This window comes from Melozone crissalis, unplaced genomic scaffold (assembly GCF_028551555.1).
Source record: "Melozone crissalis strain CALT ecotype California unplaced genomic scaffold, PUWL_Pcris_2 ptg000090l_1, whole genome shotgun sequence".
In the NCBI taxonomy this organism is placed as follows: domain Eukaryota; kingdom Metazoa; phylum Chordata; class Aves; order Passeriformes; family Passerellidae; genus Melozone; species Melozone crissalis.
In genome coordinates, this window is record NW_026535867.1 from 4313252 (window position 1) to 4332974 (window position 19723).

Sequence of the window (19723 nt, forward strand, 5' to 3'; positions counted from 1 at the left end):
AGGAGTCTTTAGTACAGATATTTTAATTGAAATAGAATTTACCTCCTATAAAAAATTAGGGTGTGTTTTTTGGAAGATGGCAGCAATAGTTATGGCAGTATTGGAAGCAGGATTGGTGAGGGACTACAGGGTGAGCAGTCAGGAATTGTAGAATTGATGTGACACTGGAGGCTGGAATATGGAATATGTCATTTGTGGCAGGATATTTAAATCTTAGTTGAAACTCTTTCATTGTCAAGTTAATAACAATGTGTTTGTGTCATAATTACTGTAGAGGTGAGCTAAAAATAGTTAATGGCTTTCTTGAGTGTTTTAGGAGATTCTTTGTATTACACTGTAGAAGAGCAGAATAACAGCTGGGGGAAAGAGAGCCAGCTCTGCACACTCAGATCTTGATGCCCTGACAGGATCTCCATCATGGTCACACAACAAAGATTCTTAACTGACCAGCTGAGAGATCACTGTTTCTTAGCAACAGCTCAAGTTATTTTAAAAGTTGAAATGTGAATGAATATACCTGAAAAATTTAGAATATTAATTGCATTGTATTCACTACAGAAATGTAGTGAATAAATGGCATTCTAGTAAAGAATGTAGTAAATGGATGACTACTATGATATATACTATAATAAATTATAGTAAGGAAGTAGTTATTTTACTCTTAGCTCATGCTGCTTCTTTATTCATCCAAGGATATGAAACAAATTCTTGAAAGAGGACAGTCATCAATGTAAAGTCAGAAATTAGATAATACTGCAGTGTACATAATCTTTTTGATATGTATTTTTTTCTTTCTAGGATGGGTAATAGTTACATGAGGAAGTAGAAATGTCAAGATGATGCAGAAAAATAAATGAGGCTTTTGTAGTGAATTCAGAGAGGTGCTGAGGTAAAGAACATCCAGGAAGGGAAGCTGAAATAACCAGCTGAATAGCATGAAAAAAACATATGTGTTGAGTAGGAAGACAGTGCCAACTGATTCAGTGTATTTATTACATTAATGAGGAGACACAGGAGGATTTACAGGCTCTCAGAAAACCTAATATTGTGACAGAAGTCCCCAGCTGGTGGTCCTGGTTAAACCGTTGGTCTCATCTGAAAATTCTGACATCCTTGTCTGAGAAAGCAGGAATATTTTAGCCATGGTGGTGGCTTTCCTCAGGGTGGGAGTTGTTGGTTCTCTGAAGAAATGACAGTGCTTATATTTATGAAGATAAACAAAGGTGGAAGCAAGCTGACTAAAATCAATCTTTGGATCAGAATTTCTTAGATTGCAGTAGCAGGAAGTGTGCACCAGTGTTTTAAGAACTCTGCCAACAGGGAATTAGAAGGTAAAAAAAAAATCAATGACACTCAAAACATTTTCTTGTAAAACAGATCTTGTTAATGACCTTATTACATTTTTGGCACTGTTTACAGATCAAATAGATAAAAAGAGTACAATTTGCTTACCTTACTTTAAGTGTGATATCTTCAAAACCACTGCATATTTGCATGGATCTAAAATAATACTTCTCTAAGATTGAAAACCATTAGCAAATGTTAACTCATCATTGGAGAGTAATCAGAAAGGGAGTCCTTAGGAACCAGTAGTTATTGCACAATGTTAACTACATTTCACTAATGGGAAGATTATACAAAGTCTTTGTTGAGTGAGGAATGACACAGATTTTGTGAAAGAAGTTAGTTGGAGCTCTTACATAGTTATAAGCTATGAATTTTAGTGCAAGCAAATATGTAATTATATATTTGGAAAAGAGTCTGCATGCTAAACCATTTGGTATGGTTTAACCACGCCATAAGTGTGGTTAACCAAAGGTGGTTGTTTACCTTTGTCTGGGATGCTGTGAAAGAATGAAAAGGATAAAATGTCAAGTGGCATTAAAATAATGGCTCCAAATTTTAGCAACAGAGAAGTAGCATCCAAAACCAGCTCCATGCTTCACCAAACTGACAAGTTCCTTCTAAAGGTGAAAGCACAAGAAACTTTGAATAGACAGTTTTTTTTATGGCTCAGATTGTAACTTCAGTTGTAACTTTACTTGCCAGTGTCACTGACTTTGTAATGCATATATATGTTTATAATCTCTATAATTACTTAAGATTTCCTGCCATGCAGTCTTATTTCACAAAACTGTACCTGTGTAAGTGAGCATGCTCTTCCTGCAGGTAAGGACCATGGTCAGTCAGCCCTGTTATATTATCTCTGAATATCTTTTATAAGTGTTTTTTCTGCTGAATATTTGCTGGTCCTGTCCAGCAGCAAAACACTCACTGTGGTTAGGAAAGAAGGAAATATCTGTGGATTTTCAAGCAGAACTGTGAAAACTAGTGGAAAAGTCAGTGCTGTCTGTCTTTTCAGCAAATAATCAGCTCAAAATCAGCTTCAACAAAGTTTTAACTAAGCAGAACAACTTCTTAGGCATTTGAGTTTCTTTGAAAAACATGGTTTTTATGCTAAATAATGTTACTTATCAAAGATGAAATAACATATGTAGAAAGGGGAGGATGGGCTTTGTTTTGCAGTCTTGCAAAACATTTTGATGTCTCCTAAAATGCTTGAGAAATCTGCAAAGCAGCAGAGTACCCATCTCACAATGTGAACCAAAGCTGTCAGCCTTACTTCCCACTCAGTTTTTCTGACATCAGCTCCATTGTTCTTTCATCAAAGGATTTCTTGTAAAATTTTGAAAAACAAGGGTCCTTGAATGCATAACTTAAAAAATAGAGTGCAGGTATAGAAAAGTGCTGTTAGTGTATTATGAAGGAGAACACAATACTGGAACAGCACATCCAGTTCTTGTTCCACACTTTAGACAGAAGGTTGCAAATGAGGAAGGGCTCAGCCAAGTTTAATAGTAATTTTTAAGGTCTTGAAAGATTGAATACCTTGATGACTCCATGATCTCTGAGGGAAAGAGGTTCCTTTCAGGTTACCTGTAATTATTTAAAAAGGGAAAATATGTCTGACTGTGAAGGCTGTTAAGTGCTCTATGCAGAAAGTACAGCACTTTCTACCTAAGACAGAGATTTGTAATGAAACAATTATTATTCCTGTAAAATTATGTGAATGAGGAGTTTATCAAATGTGAACAAACTCAAGAGAAACAAAAATCTTTCTACCACTCAGTCTTTTAAAAAAGAAAGTCGAATCTTTCCTAAGATACACACTTTTGCTCCAATTGTCAGGTTAGGGCACCAACTAAGAATTAACTGGTGAAATTATAATGCTAAGGGAAACATCCAAAATATGTGTTTTGGTATTAAATAAGGATTTATCCCAGAAATAGGAAATTCTGGAATTTTCTGGAACAGGCAATGCCTTTGCACATTGTAACATGACACTGACAATTGCTTTGAGTAATGGAAACATAAAAGTTCCTGAGACAGAGCAGCTCACAGAGCTGCCTGTGACAGTTCATCAATACTGAACCATCCAAGTACTTTATAAGAAAGGCTTCCTGTTAATTTGGTTTTCTTTTTTTGCAGACTTTTTTTTGCAATCTTCTGCCTTGAAATGACTTTAGATTGCCACTTGTGCCATTAGCAGAGAACCTGATAGCAATACCCTTGTATTAGACAGTGTTTAAAGGAAAGAAAATACATGGGAGTAAATGGTTGATGGCAATTGCTGTTCTAAGTCTACAACAGCACGTCAGTACCTGCATATCAATACCTTATTTTATTCCTTTTAGTAATAACCAAATCCTAGGATGGAATGATAAATACACAAATATATTCCATCAGCAATGATAGATTTGTGCAGTTCTATAAGGTAATGGTAGATTTTAATTTTCAAATGGTTATGCCCCTAAGCAAGTGTGTCCTGATAAGCAATTTCTGTATTTTACATGTGCCTTATTGAACTTTTCTAAGGCAAGCAGGCACTAGGAATGCTTTATGTCATTTTTTGTCATGGTTTAGGGTTTTTCCTATATTTATAAAAACAAACATTGAAATCCTAGGCATGAATACAAAACTAAAACCTTTTTCTGATAGCTGGGTTGTACTATTTCACATCAAAATTTTCCATATAAATAAGTAAAGCGTACAATTAATTTTAAATGAAAAATGTTGTTCCACCTTGCTATCTAATTTAGATTCAGTGTCACAAGCTAATATTAGAGTTCTGTTGCCTCTTCCTACAGGATTTGACAATGTTGGCTCCCTACTGTTACACTTAAAAAGAATATCCAAGAAATGTTATCTTGTTTTTCTTTTTTCCCCCCTTTCTACCCAGTGAATGATGAAAAATCTTTCTCTACAGAACTATCAGTAATTGTTAGATATTTTCTACTTTCTCAATAATTGTTCCTATAGTTAATTTATTCAGATTGTTCTGACTTTGTGGCTTCTGGTAAAGCTACTAGTGACTTAATTTTCTCTCTTCAAAAAAAAAAAAAAAGAAAATATTTCTTCAGAGAAATCTAGATTGAAAAAAGAAAGTAGCTGCACCATAAAGTCTCTAGCTAGATCTTATTATATCTTTTCACTATAAGCCTTCATTACTAATTGTGCATTAACTTACCATTTTGCAGTAAGTGATATAAAAGACTTGGTTTTGACCCTCTCTCCTTGTAATATTTCCTTATGCATTCAGTGCAGTCTTTGTAATAGTTCTGAGCCCTGTTCTTTGCAAGAAAATTTGTTTAGTTTTCCAGTCACAAACAATCAGTTTTGAAATTTTTTTGTAAATTTTGAGTGTGTGTTTTAGGGAGAACTTAGCTCTTTGTTGTGTTCTTAGATCAAGAGTTTTTGAATTATTACGCCATTTTATCAGTGTAATTCCTTATAATTTGGCTAATCCCTTTCAGCAGGAGCTCTTCATCAAATGGCTTAAGAAAACACCTTCATGTCATGGTTCTTAAAGCTGTATTAAGTGAACTTGGTAGCATTGCTCACTGGAGTAGTGACTGCTTGTTTCTAGGGTGTCTGTGAGTATTTTTTATAAATATTAGATTCAATAATCTTTAAACAACCAGCCCCCTACAACTGCTTTATGCAGCGCCACACAGCTCCTCACTGGCCCCTGGATGACACACAAACACAGCTGATGAATATTCATAACAAGACATTGAAAAAAGTTGTCTCCCATTTTTATTTTTAGATCAATTAAAGGAAAACTTCTTTCATTCTTTTTTTCCCAGTCAATCTTCATTTTCTTATTAAGTGTATTTAACTTTTTGTTTTGGTGTATAATGGTATAATCTATCTAAACAGAATAAGGAAAAATAACCAGTTAGGTTTTTTTAGAAACCCTTCTGCAAATGTGTTTGATTATGATAAAATGAAAGGAAATAATAAATAAACATTCATATGGTATCAAAAAATTTCAAAACTTTTAAGCACTCAATAAGGGATATAAAAGAGTAGTTGCTTTTTCAAGACTACCAAGTTGAGAGATGTTCTAATTCAGATGAGCCCATTTGAAGACCTAATAAATAGGCAGAAGTCAGAACAGTCTGGATTCTTAATTATGGTTGCTTATTTAACCTTCTAGGACTCCATACCTGCAAATTCAGTGTTGAAGTTAATTTAACCAGTTGTTTGTGACACATGCATAGTGTCAGAGACTGAGATAAATTTAGTGAGAAATTTAGCTTTGAAATTCTGAATAGATAGAATCACTATTGCTGAACAAAAGTGAATATAATGTGCAATTATTTGATGAACTGCTGAAGGCCCATACTTTCCTTCCTTCACAAAATATGACAACATGTTGTGGTGTGGAAGATGAGCATTTCTATTTTTAGTCATTTTATCCTCCCACAATATGTAATAAGCCTAAAGAATGATTACTAAGGGCCATTATAACTACCTTACAGAATATGTTTTTTCTTACATTTATTGTCAAAACAACTGCCATTACTTTTCTTTGAAAGGTACTACTTGTAGGCTAATGCAGCTAGAGGACTTAATTTCAATTCAGGCAGATCTCAAATGATGAGTTCTAAGATTTTTAAGAATCAGAGGACATGAACTTTGGTGATCTTTTTTGTTTTGGTGATCAGATTGAGTTATGCAATAAATAAATGGCATTAAAGGCCAGGCAGTTGCCAGAGGACATGGCCAAGTGCCTATGTGCTGTGATTTAGTTCTCCAAAACATGCATGTTGAAATTGCACACTGCAAGTTTAGCTTTTGCAAATATCCCTGTTTTGGCAACTGTCTCACAACAAAACCCGATATGATCAAGTGAATGTTTCCTGTAGGCATTTGTCAGACATAAATCTGGAAAATAAAACTGTCAGCTTATTTCACATGGAATGCTTCCCTGTGAAACAATAAAAATCCCGAGTAGGATGGAAGCTGGAGCAAACCCCTGTATTGCTCTGCCTGGCTTTTCACTGTTGAAGAAATGTTGCAGCCTCATTCTTTTTGATGGATGCAGGCTCTGCTTCCTGCTACATGGGAATCAAATAAATGCTGCCCATGGCTTACTGTTGATGCTTTTCTCAGAAATTGTTGGGTAAGCCAGCTGTGGCCCCATGGATTATATTAATTAAATCTTTGAATATATCCCTAAATTAATCTTCATTCAATGTCTTATGAGACTGAGAGAACAAAACATGCTAAGCTGAGACATTTTTAAGCCCAGTTTATTTTTCTGAATTTAAAAAAGATTTTGAAGGGAAACAAGTCAATCTTCACTTATAATTTGAAGACAAATGATTTCTGTAGTTACTTTGATTTGGAGGAACCATGTATCACTGCAGAAGATACCCTGTTGAATAAATAGAACCAATTTACTTGTTTTCCTTTTGATTCATTGTAATTGAGCTTAATATTTAAGTTATTCAACTGATTTATTCTAAAATATGTTTTCTAATGCACAAGAAAGAAATTTTTTGGTAAAGTAATGCCATACCAAATATTATAATTATGGAATGTACTTTTTAGGGTTTTTCTTTTTAAATTTTTCTATAGTATTTCTCTTTGAAACTGTGCCTTTAAATATGGGTCCAACTCAGGCAAAAATAACCCTAGTTGTTACTAATTAAAATTTCCATTTAGTGCAAGAAAGTAAAACTCATGCAGAAATATATTGGATCTTTCAGTACACTGTATTATCTTACTTCAACCTTGTCTCTGACTTTCCTTACCATCTTTTTCCGGCTTTAGGCATGGGTTTCTAACCTTGGAAAACTGAAGAAAATCAGTGTTTGTTACATGTAAAACTACAGATTTTACAGCTGCAGTCTTGATGTGGTTTTTCAGGTTTCTTGAAGACTCTAGGACTGGGGAATTCTTTGTGGCCATCATGGAGTTCCTCCTGTACCTTCTTTTCTTCTTTGGAATGTGCCCTAAAGGGCTGCTTAAAATCCTGTGCAGGAGTCTGATCTTTTCTGTGAGCAAGCACAGAGCAGGAAATCTTTGCAGCAGCCTTGTTAGACCTGGCTCTGTGCAGACATGGGCAGCTTTGCATTTGTTTTGCTTCCTCCTTGCTCTGGAGGTTACAGTGGGGAGTTTTCCTGTGTGCTGCAGGTTGGGAAAGTGGGATTTTGCATGTATCTGTTTCAGCTTGGAAACCCCTATCAATTTTGGAAACTCAGACTTTCAATTCAAAATGTGGCATGGGAAAAGGTCTAATGAGTTGTCATGAGAGCTACTACATTAAACAGAATTTCAGTAATTGTTGGGGATACACAGCCAAATGTACTGTACTATCACAGATATCTCTGATGGCAGCTGTTGACAAACATGTAGTAGCTTGTATAGTTTTAAAATATTTACAGAAATTCATATATGTTGAATTCTTCTACTAGATTTAAGAGATATTTTAAAATATCTTTATTCTCACTAAATATCTTAAAATATCTTTATGTGCACTACTAAAATCAGTAGAAAATATTGTTTGCATGTTTCAATATACCATTTTTAGGAAACTAAATTACAGGGTAACACTCCTAAAATTCTGTTGTTTCTTGGAAATTTTTGCATGTTCTACTGGGAAGACACTCCTACTGTATTGGATACCTCTTCAGATTCTGCTTGTGAATTCAATGTTCCTGAAAAGCTTTCCAACAGTTCCTTTTTTTTTTTGTTTTGTTAGGATTTTTTTTGTTTTTTCTTTTCTTTTTTTTTTTTTTTAGGTGGAATTGATGCAGTTGAGTTTCCTATAAAATTCACTCCTAAGAAACCTGGTTGCTACCACTGTCAGATTATTCTGAAGTCATCCTATGATATCCGTGTCTATGAGATTGAGTGTGTGGTGAATGAAGACCAGGCTGATGCACAGCTTGAATTTCTAATTCCAGCTTACCAGACAGTGACTCAGGAAATTCCAATTGTAAGTTCACTCCTCTACTGCTAACTAAACTAAGGTTCAGGATTTTAAAAAAGTGGATTTCAGATCAATACTGTAAAAATTTACAGTCCTGAAATGCAGAAATGCATATTAACTTGAGGATTATTTCTCAAAGTCCATGTTGTAGATAGTGTAAAACCTGTTGGGAAAAATAATTTACTTCAAGTTAATTATTAGTTTGATGGACTAAATTTTGATGGTTTTCTTCTCAAAATTTTTAGTCTGTTATTTACTAATGTTATCACAATGAAAGTGAATAAAGTAGTTATTTAATCTAGGGAATTAATATAGTATTTCTGAAGGAAACAAAGGAGACATGCTGAGGAATAAAACAGAAGAACTAGATTAAATACATTTGAAAAAACATGGTAAGCATAGCCAGTATATTGTGTATAGTTTTATCATATCTACTTTGTGTATGAAACCCTTGGCACATGAGAAGATCAGAGAGGGAAGATGGGTGCAATATCATCCCTCTCAGAAAATTATTAGTAAGATTTTAGAGAACTTTAAAACAAAACAAAAAAAACTCCCACAAAAATATAGGGAAGGAATTTTAGGTGTGAGAAAAGGAATAAAGATTCTAAACCAGATAGAAGCAGTAAAAGATTTCCTGAGATCTGAACTAGAGTTTAGTCTGTGACCTTTTGATAGTAGAGCCACTAAGGAATAGTAGTGAGCTAATTTATAGAGAAATTATTTTGAGATTTTGTAGTCAAAAGGGTGGGGGAAGATTCAAGCAAGAAGACTGAATATCTGTGGAAAGACCATGCTGAATGCTCTGTCAAGTATTGAGAGTATACAAGGAACTAGTACATCAGAAAGGAAAAAAGAAAATTAAAGGAAACCATATTATAGTGCTGTGTCTTCTTTCAAGAGTTTTAAGATATTAATAATTTATGTATTGATTTTTTTGAATGCTACATTAGCCTAAAAACAACTGATACATAACACAGAAAGGTAAAAGGATTTTCTACCTTGTTTAAACAGACACTTTCTAAACAGATTTGCATTACTGTTCTGATAGATTTATTTTTCACTTCAGGGGATTCACTTCTTCAGGAGTTAGATACTTTACATTCCTATATACACACCTATATACTCCTTGGAGCTTCTCCATCTACCAGAATGTTTCTCATATATTTATATTTTTATTAGCAGTATTGTATTTGTCATTTAAATTTTATTAAATATTTAGTGGAAAAATATATGCTCATTGTGGAACTGAACATGGAGTTATTCAATCTGCTAGAAGTAGTTTCTTGAACCAAATATTTAGTGCTCAAAGCCCTTTTTACAGACACAATCAAACTAACAGTCATAATGTGTGTTAGGTGGAACACTTGGTAAATGGAGCAGATTAAATGATCAGCTGGTCAGCTTAAAGCCCCACAGTGAATTAGAGACAGAAACAGAATAAGAACCCAGCTGAATCTGAGATCTGCGATTAGTTTCTTTTCGATTTTCCATGATTTTCTCAAGCATGAGATGAATGTAACTGTTCAGTCTCTGCCTGTCAGACTCTCCAGGTACAGGTCCAATACAATTATTGGGTACCTTGGGTTGAACCACCTACAATCCTGTGAGGAGATTCTGACTCCCTTAGCATTAATTGTGTTTAAATTAATTCACTTGACAGGTTCTGGATGAGATTTTACATTAAGCAGAGATCCTGTAGGAATTAGATGACTAATTAATTAAAGCCATTAATGAACGAGTACATGGGAATAAAATTTAACAAATGTTTTCTTCAAATTTTCTAAGGTTTATTGTTGTTCTTAATAACTTTCTTTAGAAGACACTTTAAGACAAATTCCTGCTGTGTTAGAAGGATTTGTTACAAAAGAATTTCACAATGACCATGTTTGTCAACCACATTTGTCCAGATGACAAGTTCTTGTGTTAGAGATTAAGAAGAAATATTTGTGTTACATATTGATGTAATTATCACTGCTGTGGATAAAGGAAACATCTGATACCAATTGTACTAGAAAACACTGGAAATAAAACAACTTAAGGACCCAAAATTTCATGCCCTTCCTCTAGAACCTAGACCAATCCAGATGATGTTTTTTCCTCAATCCCAAATTTTTTAAATGTTAGATTAGCAGAGAGTGATGACCTGCCAATTTTACACCTGGTCAGCTGGTTTTCAAAGGGATAAAGCGTTTTCTGATATTGTGGAGATAAAAAAAGCATGATGGGAAAAAAAAAAAAACCCTTTTGTTGTCTTTTTTTCCTTTTTATTTTATCCTTGGCACAAGGACATCATACTTTTTTCTTTTGTACTTTCTACCAGAGATGATGTCATTGTTATTACAGAATTGGAGACATGGTGATGGAAGGTTTTGGTAAAACTGAGACACTGCACCAACCTCAACATTCCATGCAGGCATATGTGCTCAGCTACTGGGAAATTGAACACCTAACACTGAAGCATTAATCATACATATCGATCAAAGCTTAGATACATGGTATTGCAGATGTGGGTAGCTCTGGGTTAGCTCTGATGACCCAGGTTCTTTGTTCCTGAGAAGTTCATAGGCAGAAACAAAAACTGAAGTATCATCTCTATTCCCTGAAATCCATCCTTTATCTCTGATGTTTGTATACAATTTTCCATGGATGAAGACCATTATAGGTCAAAAGATTACCTCCTTTTTCACAGATCAGATGAGATTAATCTTCTATATTTGACAAGGCATGAATTAGTTCATGAGTGACAGTTTATTTTATCTTTCAGATGAGTGTTAATTTTTTTTTTTCTTCAGACTGGATGTTTGGTTCTTTCAAATAGTAGGAGGCTGAATAACTTTATTTTAGTTTTACTGCTTTTAGGCAGCCTCTAAGCATGTATTGTGAAATATCCCACTTTTTACCATAACCAACATAACATAAAAATGTGTCTTAAATAGGCTCATATTGCTCAGGATAGGCATTCTTTAAAGTAGTTTAATGTCTTGAAAGACCAGATTCTGAGAACACAGGACTGTAAATTCTCCTTTGGAGATGGAATTTTCAATTCATAAGACTGATCCTGTAGCATTGTCAGTGGCCAAATGAGGCAATGTATGCCAGCACACCACATCAGCAATTAAAAGGGGTGCACCAAGATTTTTTACAGATGGTATGGGAACAGAATTTTGCCAAGCATTAAGCAGCATCATAAAGATACTTGTAAATGTTTATAATGATGCTTACAAATTCCATCTTGACCATTTGCTAGATCTTGCTCATGTTTTCTAATGAGTATTCCTGCTGACATTATTGCTCCTAAAAGTAGGGGTTCTGTACCTCTATCTGCCAGGAAAAACAGATTTATTATTAGCTTATTTCATTTTTAAAATACACTGCTTTTATTCTTCCCAAAGGCACTCTGAGCCAGTACTTGGAGCAAATGAGTATTGTCCTCTGATGCAGTGATAGCTGCAAGTGCACATTAAAAAATTTAAATGCATAATCTAATTTACAACTTTGATTTACATCTTTCAGAGTAACTTATCCAATGAGGACTGGAGGTTTGAAGCAATTTTGGAAGGACAGGGTTTTCATGGCCCTCCTGCAATAAATGTGCCTGTAGGTGGAACAGTTCCATATCCACTCACGTTCAAGCCCATTGCTGAGAGTGTCATAATGGTAAGAGAGAAATAAGTTTCAACATTTGAAAGGATGCTTTCACCAATACTGCTTATCACCAGTATCCAGATTATGAAAGTGTTTAGGCAGTTGCTAATATTAAAGCATCTGTTTGAGAGAAAGAAAGGGTAAGATTTACTACTATCTGAAGTAAAAACACAAATGAACCAACTTTTTAAAGCTTAAGATTAGATATGATAATTTCCCCACCAAATATTTTCATGTCTTCTTTATTTAATTTTCCATTATATTCATTTCTACGAAATAATTCAATCCTACCGCTATTCTGTAAAAATTCTGAACGTTTTATCACAACAATATATGTTGTTATTCTGAATTCAAATACTGATATTTAATTGTATTTAATTACCTAAATAATTAGGTAGTATTTCTCATTGCATGCCCACATCACAAAATAATTTATGTGATGAGTACTTTATTTACAAGTTAAGCCACCATTTCACAGCTGCTTTTGCCATCAGAGCAATCACTATTCCAAATGTTAAAATGACAAGCAGAGCAAAGCCTATAACACCTTTAGCAGGAAGATATATTTGTGGCTTTGTCTGTGTCCCAGCTGAGAGATTTTGGCTACGAGTTGCTGTTGAAATATGTGAAATGCCAAAGATGAAAAAAAATGTTCTTTGAAGCATGAGTAACCCTTCTACATGTGTTACCAACCAAATATAATGCAGTTTAGGTATTCAGAATTGTAAAATTATTAAAAGCCAAAAGCCTTGAATCCTTTGATGACAAATGATTATGCAGAACATTTTAACTGAGTCACAAAATCATCCAGGATGGAAAAGACCTCTAGTCCAGCTGTCAGCCCAACATCCCCATAGTTACCCCTAACCCATGTCCCAAGTGCCACATCCAGATGCCTCTTGAGATGGTGAATCCACCACTTTCCCTGGGAACTTATTTAATGCCTAACCACTCTTCCAGTAAAAACCTCTTTCTAATGTCTAATCTGAACCTCCCCTGGCACAAATTAAGGTAATTTCCTTTCAACCTTTCACTTGAGACACAGAGAAGAGACCCATCCCCACCTCACTACAGGCTCCTTTCAGGTGTTTGTAGAGAGCAATGCAGTTCCCTTGGGTCTCCCTTTCTCCAGGCTCAACCCTGTGCTCATAGGACAGGTGGAAATAATCAATGATCAAAGTTATAATATTATATGAGAGACAAAGAGGCATGAGGTCATATGTTCTTGGAGATATTTGTTTTTCAAGAAGAAGCCAAGAAGTAGAAAACCTAGAAATGTGAAAACTTTATGTTGTTGAATTTAACGGTTTAGAAAAAATTAGAATAAAAGGTTTTGTTTCTCTGGTTTACTTCTCTGTTTAGCAATAGGTTTATTAAAGAACTAGGAAAGTGAATAGGAGCCCTTTCTTGTAAGCACTCTGAGTCACCTAGATTTGAGATAAATAAACTAAAGGAGTTGCTTTGGCAGCCAAGGGGGACTTGTACAGTAATGAAACAACTTCTTTTTTTCTCTTTTCTTTGTCACAGGGAAGGCTTATTCTGAGAAATGTTACAGCTGGAACTCAGAACATCTTCAGTCTTAAGGGAATAGGGAAGAAACCTCTGCCTCAGGATTGCATTGTGATAGAGTGCCAAGTGGGAAAGGTGGCTCATAAAATCTTATGGGTGCACAATTATACCAAGAAGATGCTAAAATACAAGGTAATTTTTTTGCAATAATATGAAAAATATTTTTCTGAATAGGACTGATACATTATGTACTACAGTTGCAACAATTACTGCAATTGCAGATCCGCTAATAAAATTCATGTGTCCATGAGAAAATTTTCTATAGTTCATAATATATGAATATGTTTATAGTCAGGAAATCTATGAGATAATGTATGATTCTACTGTGTGCTTGATGAGAAAAAAGATTTCTTCGTGTTTCAGTCTGAGGGAACAACACTTCTCTCACCTCTACAATTGTTCTCTGTTCATTTGCTAATCTTTGCTTCTCCAACAATTTGAAACCGGTGGCCAAGTCCATCAGTTTTGAAATCAGACAAGGGGCCTGAGAATTACTGGGTTCCTAAAAATCTTCATAAAATATTGAATATTACATGAAAAGGACAAAAATTATTGTCCTCCTAAGGGAAGGATTGCAGCATGAGCTCACTGTACATGAATTTCTCATGGCCCAGTGGCCTGGCCCAGTTGCTGTCTATTGCCCAGCTGATGTTTCAGGAATGCTGGAAGAAGCTGGGAATGCTTTGTGTGTTTGCTGATAAAAGAGAAAATTCAGTGGTAATCACTGGAGTTGTTGAAAGGGAATGGGTCACTGAGGAGGTTAATAAAAATTCTTAAGAAATATAGTTTTATTGATTTCCTTGCTCAAGAACATATTTTTACTATTAGGTATAATAATTATTTTTCATGCTTTCCATTAACTATATTTCATAACTCTGTTTACACAAGCACATTTTCCTATTTAAAACCACTGTTGTAGTACTGAAATAGCATAATTTTCCTAACATTTATCTTGTCTGTGTGTTTAATTTGGAAGTGATAAAACTATTTCTGTAGCATTCCTCACCTTCTGCACCTATGTATTGGATGCCATATCCTATGCCAGCAGAGGCAGAAGGTGCATTAGGGCAACAAAGATGAATTTCTGCTTTTCCTCTCAGCTGCAGAGAAATTCCTGAGCACAAACATCTTGGGTCTTGCTCATGAAAATCCATATTTGTGACTCTATCATGGCATTTAAATCTAAATTAGATAGCATCCAGATATTATGGCCATACAGTGTTTGCCAGGATGCCTCCATCTATTGAAGCAATGCAGGGGAGTGCCAGCTAACAATTGTCAGTATCTGTAAATATATATATTTAGTTTTTCTTCTGTGAAAGGATTGAGAATGGGACAATTACATGCTAGAAGATAAAATCTGACTAGCTATGTAGTGTGGACTTGCAAAATGAGTCATTTTGTTCTCTGTCTTGGTGCCAGTAGGTCCAAGTGCTGCTTTATTCTAATTAAAGGTAATGATTTGACCATAAGATATAAAGAGAGATCATGTATATACCAGCAGCAATGTTCTATAAAGTAATGATAATTCATGCCAATGTGAAAATCCTTCCTTGGATGTCTTCTTGCTGGTATCCACTTTTCCAGGTTTCCATTTTTACGGGTCAATCTACATTTAGTAAACTTTGTGCATCACAGAAAGGCCCAGGTTCATATTCCTATTTTTTGACTCATTATCATCCCCAAAACAAAGTAAGAAATTAATTTTTTGGGCATCACCAGCTTTGACATTTTTATTTTCAACAGTTTAGTTTTTCAGATGTGAATGCATTTGCATTTCTGATATATTTGTACTTTTATCTCTGGAAGAAGTGAATGTTTTTGGCAACAGAACTGTTTTTTCTGCTTTCCTATTTTGTGTGAACTCAATTTTTTTTTGTGCCAATGTAAGTGAAAGGTACAGAAATAACCAACTTCAAAATGAATACATTAAAATTATTCATTGTATGTATTTTTCAGAAATATTGCATTAAATTAATTTATGATAGTTGAACTATCCAGGGTGAGCTCTGTGTGACTGAACTTTGATCTCCTTGAGGGTGTTCTCTGGGCCCTGAAATTTGGTTTTGTGATGTGGAGGGGTTTTGTGCTTTTCTCATCTCTGTGAAATACTGCTCGACAATCCAACTGTGTGTGCTCTTTTAGCTCTGGGACCTTTAGGAGAGAAACAGTAAGGTCAGCTATTTCATGCATGTGTGCATACAATAAATTACTCAGTGTGAATAATGCATTTTCTCTGTGCGAGGTTCTTAGCCAGGAGCAGTTGCAGAACAGTTGCTGGAGCAAGGTGGGCTGGAATTGCTGGAGAAGACATGGTTACAAAGCCTGCTCGTTGTCCCCTTCACAAAGCAAATATTAATCACTTCCAGCACTCTCCAGCAGATGTCATGTAGTGTCTTGTGCTATTGGAGTGAGCAAAGTTCATTTGCTTGCTTTTATTTCCTAAACAGTCTGCCTGTAAGTCAGGATTTAACCACTAAATCCAGAACATGATCACAGGTATCTGTAGTTATTAGAGGAATTTAGAAAACCTCTTCTAAGAGGGAACTGTGACCCACAGCCTTGTTGGAAATGCCAAATAAGCTTTATTTACTCAGATGTATGTAGCACAAAGGGCAACAGGAAAATGAAGTTATTCTAATTTTGTTGCTGGTGTTCATTCCATGCTGCCTGGTTACTGTAATATCTGGGTAGTCTGTGGTGAAGCAGAGCACTGGTTTTGCTTTGTTTGTGTTTCCCCTGGGAGCAGTTGCTGGCAGCCCAGTAACTCCTCCTCCTGTTTAATCCAGAATCTTTGACATTTTTCTGTATTGTACTGTAGCTAAGTTGGTGATTAGGTAGAGGAAATGTTGTCAGTCTTGACAGGCGGAGCAAAGATAATGCAAGAAGTAATCATTTTGGATGTTTTTTCATGGGATCTTTTGTAATTTTGTTGGCTAATGAATATCTTCATTACTGGATTGGTTGGTATGTGCTCCATACACCCTGCATTGCTGGAGTATCTCCACCATATGGAGTAATTTCTCAGAGATAAACTGGGATGCACATGATATAAAAAAAAACGACAAGAATTTAATTTACTGAAGTAATAAACCTCAACCTTTAGCAAGAATGGTATGAGATGTGCCAGTAGCTGGCAAACATAATAATTTACAGGCACGTCCATAAACAATTTACTGCACCATGAATACTTAGCAACAAGTAATTTAGCTGAACTAATACTTGGTTAATTTTGCCTTGGAGGTCTAAATTTAGCTTCACTATTTCATTTTAATAACTGAATATATTAAACTGTAAACTTAACAAAAAACCTCATTTCATTAAAAAAATCATGTTATATATATGCTACTCTGTTTCTCGTATTTGCTGTGTTTTTCTAATAGCCTGAGCAAAAATGAGGCTACTACTGCAAAAGTGACTATTTAAAATGAAATTTAAGTCTGGAAGGAAGAAGGAAATAATCCTTGCCTTTATTGCAGAAAGACAGCCCTCTTCTAGCTGAATAATTTTTTTTTTCCTTTTCAATCATATACAGAGGGTTTATGTCTGGGGCAGCAATAATTTTTGTATATGTGGTTTGATTGTCTGTGTAAGCATTAGTGTGGCTCTAGAGTTGGGGAGGGAAGAAGTGCCTTTGCAATTCAGGGGAGGTCATGTGCATGGCTCCATCAGTCTGCATTTAAAACTTCTAAGCAAAACACTTTCAGTGCTCACAAAGCTTTCCGTGATTAAAAGACAATTTCCATAAATTCCCTTGGAAAGATATGAATGGTTTTATGAATTCTTTTCTACTGATTGATGTGTAGTTCCTTAGGGAAGTGCTGCCACTGTGCTCTTCGTGGTTGGTTCTAAGGGATCTTACAACAAATAGTCTCCCTTGTGATTAACTTACTCCTGCATATGGAAAAAAAAATCACAACAGAATTCATAAAGAATTTGTGCATATATAACATCAGCCAGAGAGCACATCTTTCTCTGATGATGAATTAATAGAAGGTAAGTGACTGCAGTGTAAATGGATTTTTGTGTCTGTAAAATTACATTCAAATCCTTTGAGAAGAGGAGGAAGTGTAAAGCATTTTTATGAAAATCCAATCTCTCAGTCTCATGACAAAATCTTAAATGCAATTTTCTTGTTTATTTATGTAAATCTTTGTCAACTGGATCTAAATAATTGTCTGATGTGTTGGTGACTCCTTCTAATGACACCTTTGATAGAAACTTTAGCTATAAATTCTTTTAAAACTTTAAAAAAAATTATAGCTTTTAAAAGCTATAAATTCTGATAAAAACTTTAGCTGTAAAGGTGCCTAATTCTTTCAAGGCACGGTTTTGCCATAAAAATATAAAACTGTGCAACTGTTTTTCTAATTGCTATTCAAAATAATGTTATTAAAGTAAACTCTCCAGAGGAATATCAAGGCCCAGTTAAATTACCTGTCAGGGATTAGGTTATACAAAATACTTATATTTTACAAAATTGTAGAATAAGTACATAATGAAAAAAAATTAAATCCCCACCTTTTCAGTCTGTTTTTGTCTATTCTCTGTATATCCATCTTAGGTTTTTACAATGTGACCAAGACAATGCCATGAAGGTTAGGTATTTGTGAAAAATGCTTCACATTAATAAAATTATGTACCATAAACCTTTAATGAGGGGCTTCCCTGTTCGGCCTAACTCTTGTTTGGTGATGTATCTGAGATTTTCTGAGAATAAATTCTGTGCAAGTGCAGTAACCTGGTTGTTCAAGGTCAAGTTTATATTCTTTAACAACAAGTGGATCTGTGTCTTCCATAATGCTTCAATTTTTATCTGTCCTTTCAATTTCTTTGGCTTCCCCTGTATCACCCAGAGTTTCTGTAACAGGGGTACTTTTCACTAAAGAAAAGGCAATCTTAACAATAATGAATGGTTCAAAGGCCTACAGGATTTTCAGAATAACTTTAGTTGTTGCCACGTGTTTTTTGATAACTTGTGAAATTTTTAGATCAATTAAGGGCATTGTGAGGCCTTAGGTCAAATTTGTTTCTTGAAATATGTTAGTGGTTTTGACAGGTGGCCTGGTTTAGGAACACATCTGGATTATGTAGCATTTTTCATTATGTAGAACTCCACATTGCTGCTCAACGGGCAGGAATTATTTGGGGAATATCCTCAGTGCAATGCAAAGATGTTTCACTTCAGTGTGATAACATGCTGGTGGCAAAATAAGAGTGATTGCAAGAATTAAATGAGTTCCTAGTGACTCAGGAATTGGGAAAGTTTGCACTGAAAGGTGGATGAGGGAAAGCAATGTGGGCTTGTTTTGGAAAACTGCCATTCTTGAGAGGTTTGTGAAGAGTCTGGTTGTCAGATTGATCAGAGACTCCTACAGATTGGGTTCTGGCCTAGGGTCAAAGAACATTAACTTTTTGCTAAGTAGAGCCTCTAAATATTATAAACATACCTGAGAAACAATTTTCAAATGGAAACCTTGAATACATTGCTGTCTAACTTTGTTACACTAAGACACAATTGAGCTTAAATATATTTAATTATGTTCATACATCCATTCATCACTTTGCCTTGAAGTTTTTGGAGTTATACTTTTTTGGTTATTCAGCTCTGGAAAAAGTTACTGTAATTATGAAGTTTGGTTTTCCATTTCTGTTTATGTTAAATAGCCATATTACAGTTCTGCAGAATGAGTTTTCAAACCAGTGGCTGATAAATTAGGTTTAAATTGCAGCATTTTATACATTTATACTTTCTGGCTGTGCGTAAATAACGACTTGATATATAAGAAAACGGAGAATGCTGTAATTGAAAAACCAAATCCTTGGGTACGAATTGATTTGAGCAAATGTTGTACAGGGTCACAATGATAATTTTAATAATAATTTACATTTTGGCTCTACTGAGTTATTCTACAATTCTAGTTTCCTGAGTAAGAGTGATCTAACATATTTTAAGAAACTATTTATTATTTATAATTGATTTATTATTTATCATTTATGCAATTATTTATGCCTGATAAATTTTGTGTGTTCCTCAGTGTTTATGTGCAGATCTGCCTGTTTCTCTCAGTATAAATACTGTGTGTAAGTGCATATCTCTGCAGCCCCACCCTTGGTGTGGGCTCTGGTTAATCTGCCTGTAATTGTTCATCGTTCTCTGGTTGCACATCAGGGCAGAAGCTGACAAACTGCCTCTCCCACTAACTGGAAGAAGTAATTCCA

At 34.9% G+C, this 19723-nt stretch overlaps 1 protein-coding gene across 1 annotated transcript in view; it reads left to right on the forward strand.

Annotated features, from left to right (window-relative positions):
• The window catches only part of CFAP47 (cilia and flagella associated protein 47), a 260765-nt gene that overhangs the window by 106578 nt on the left and 134464 nt on the right, over positions 1 to 19723 (forward strand). The window contains exons 46-48 of the mRNA XM_054291296.1: positions 8094 to 8290; positions 11801 to 11944; positions 13460 to 13633. Coding sequence (XP_054147271.1) covers positions 8094 to 8290; positions 11801 to 11944; positions 13460 to 13633 — 515 coding nt within the window. The remainder of the gene's footprint in view (positions 1 to 8093; positions 8291 to 11800; positions 11945 to 13459; positions 13634 to 19723) is intronic.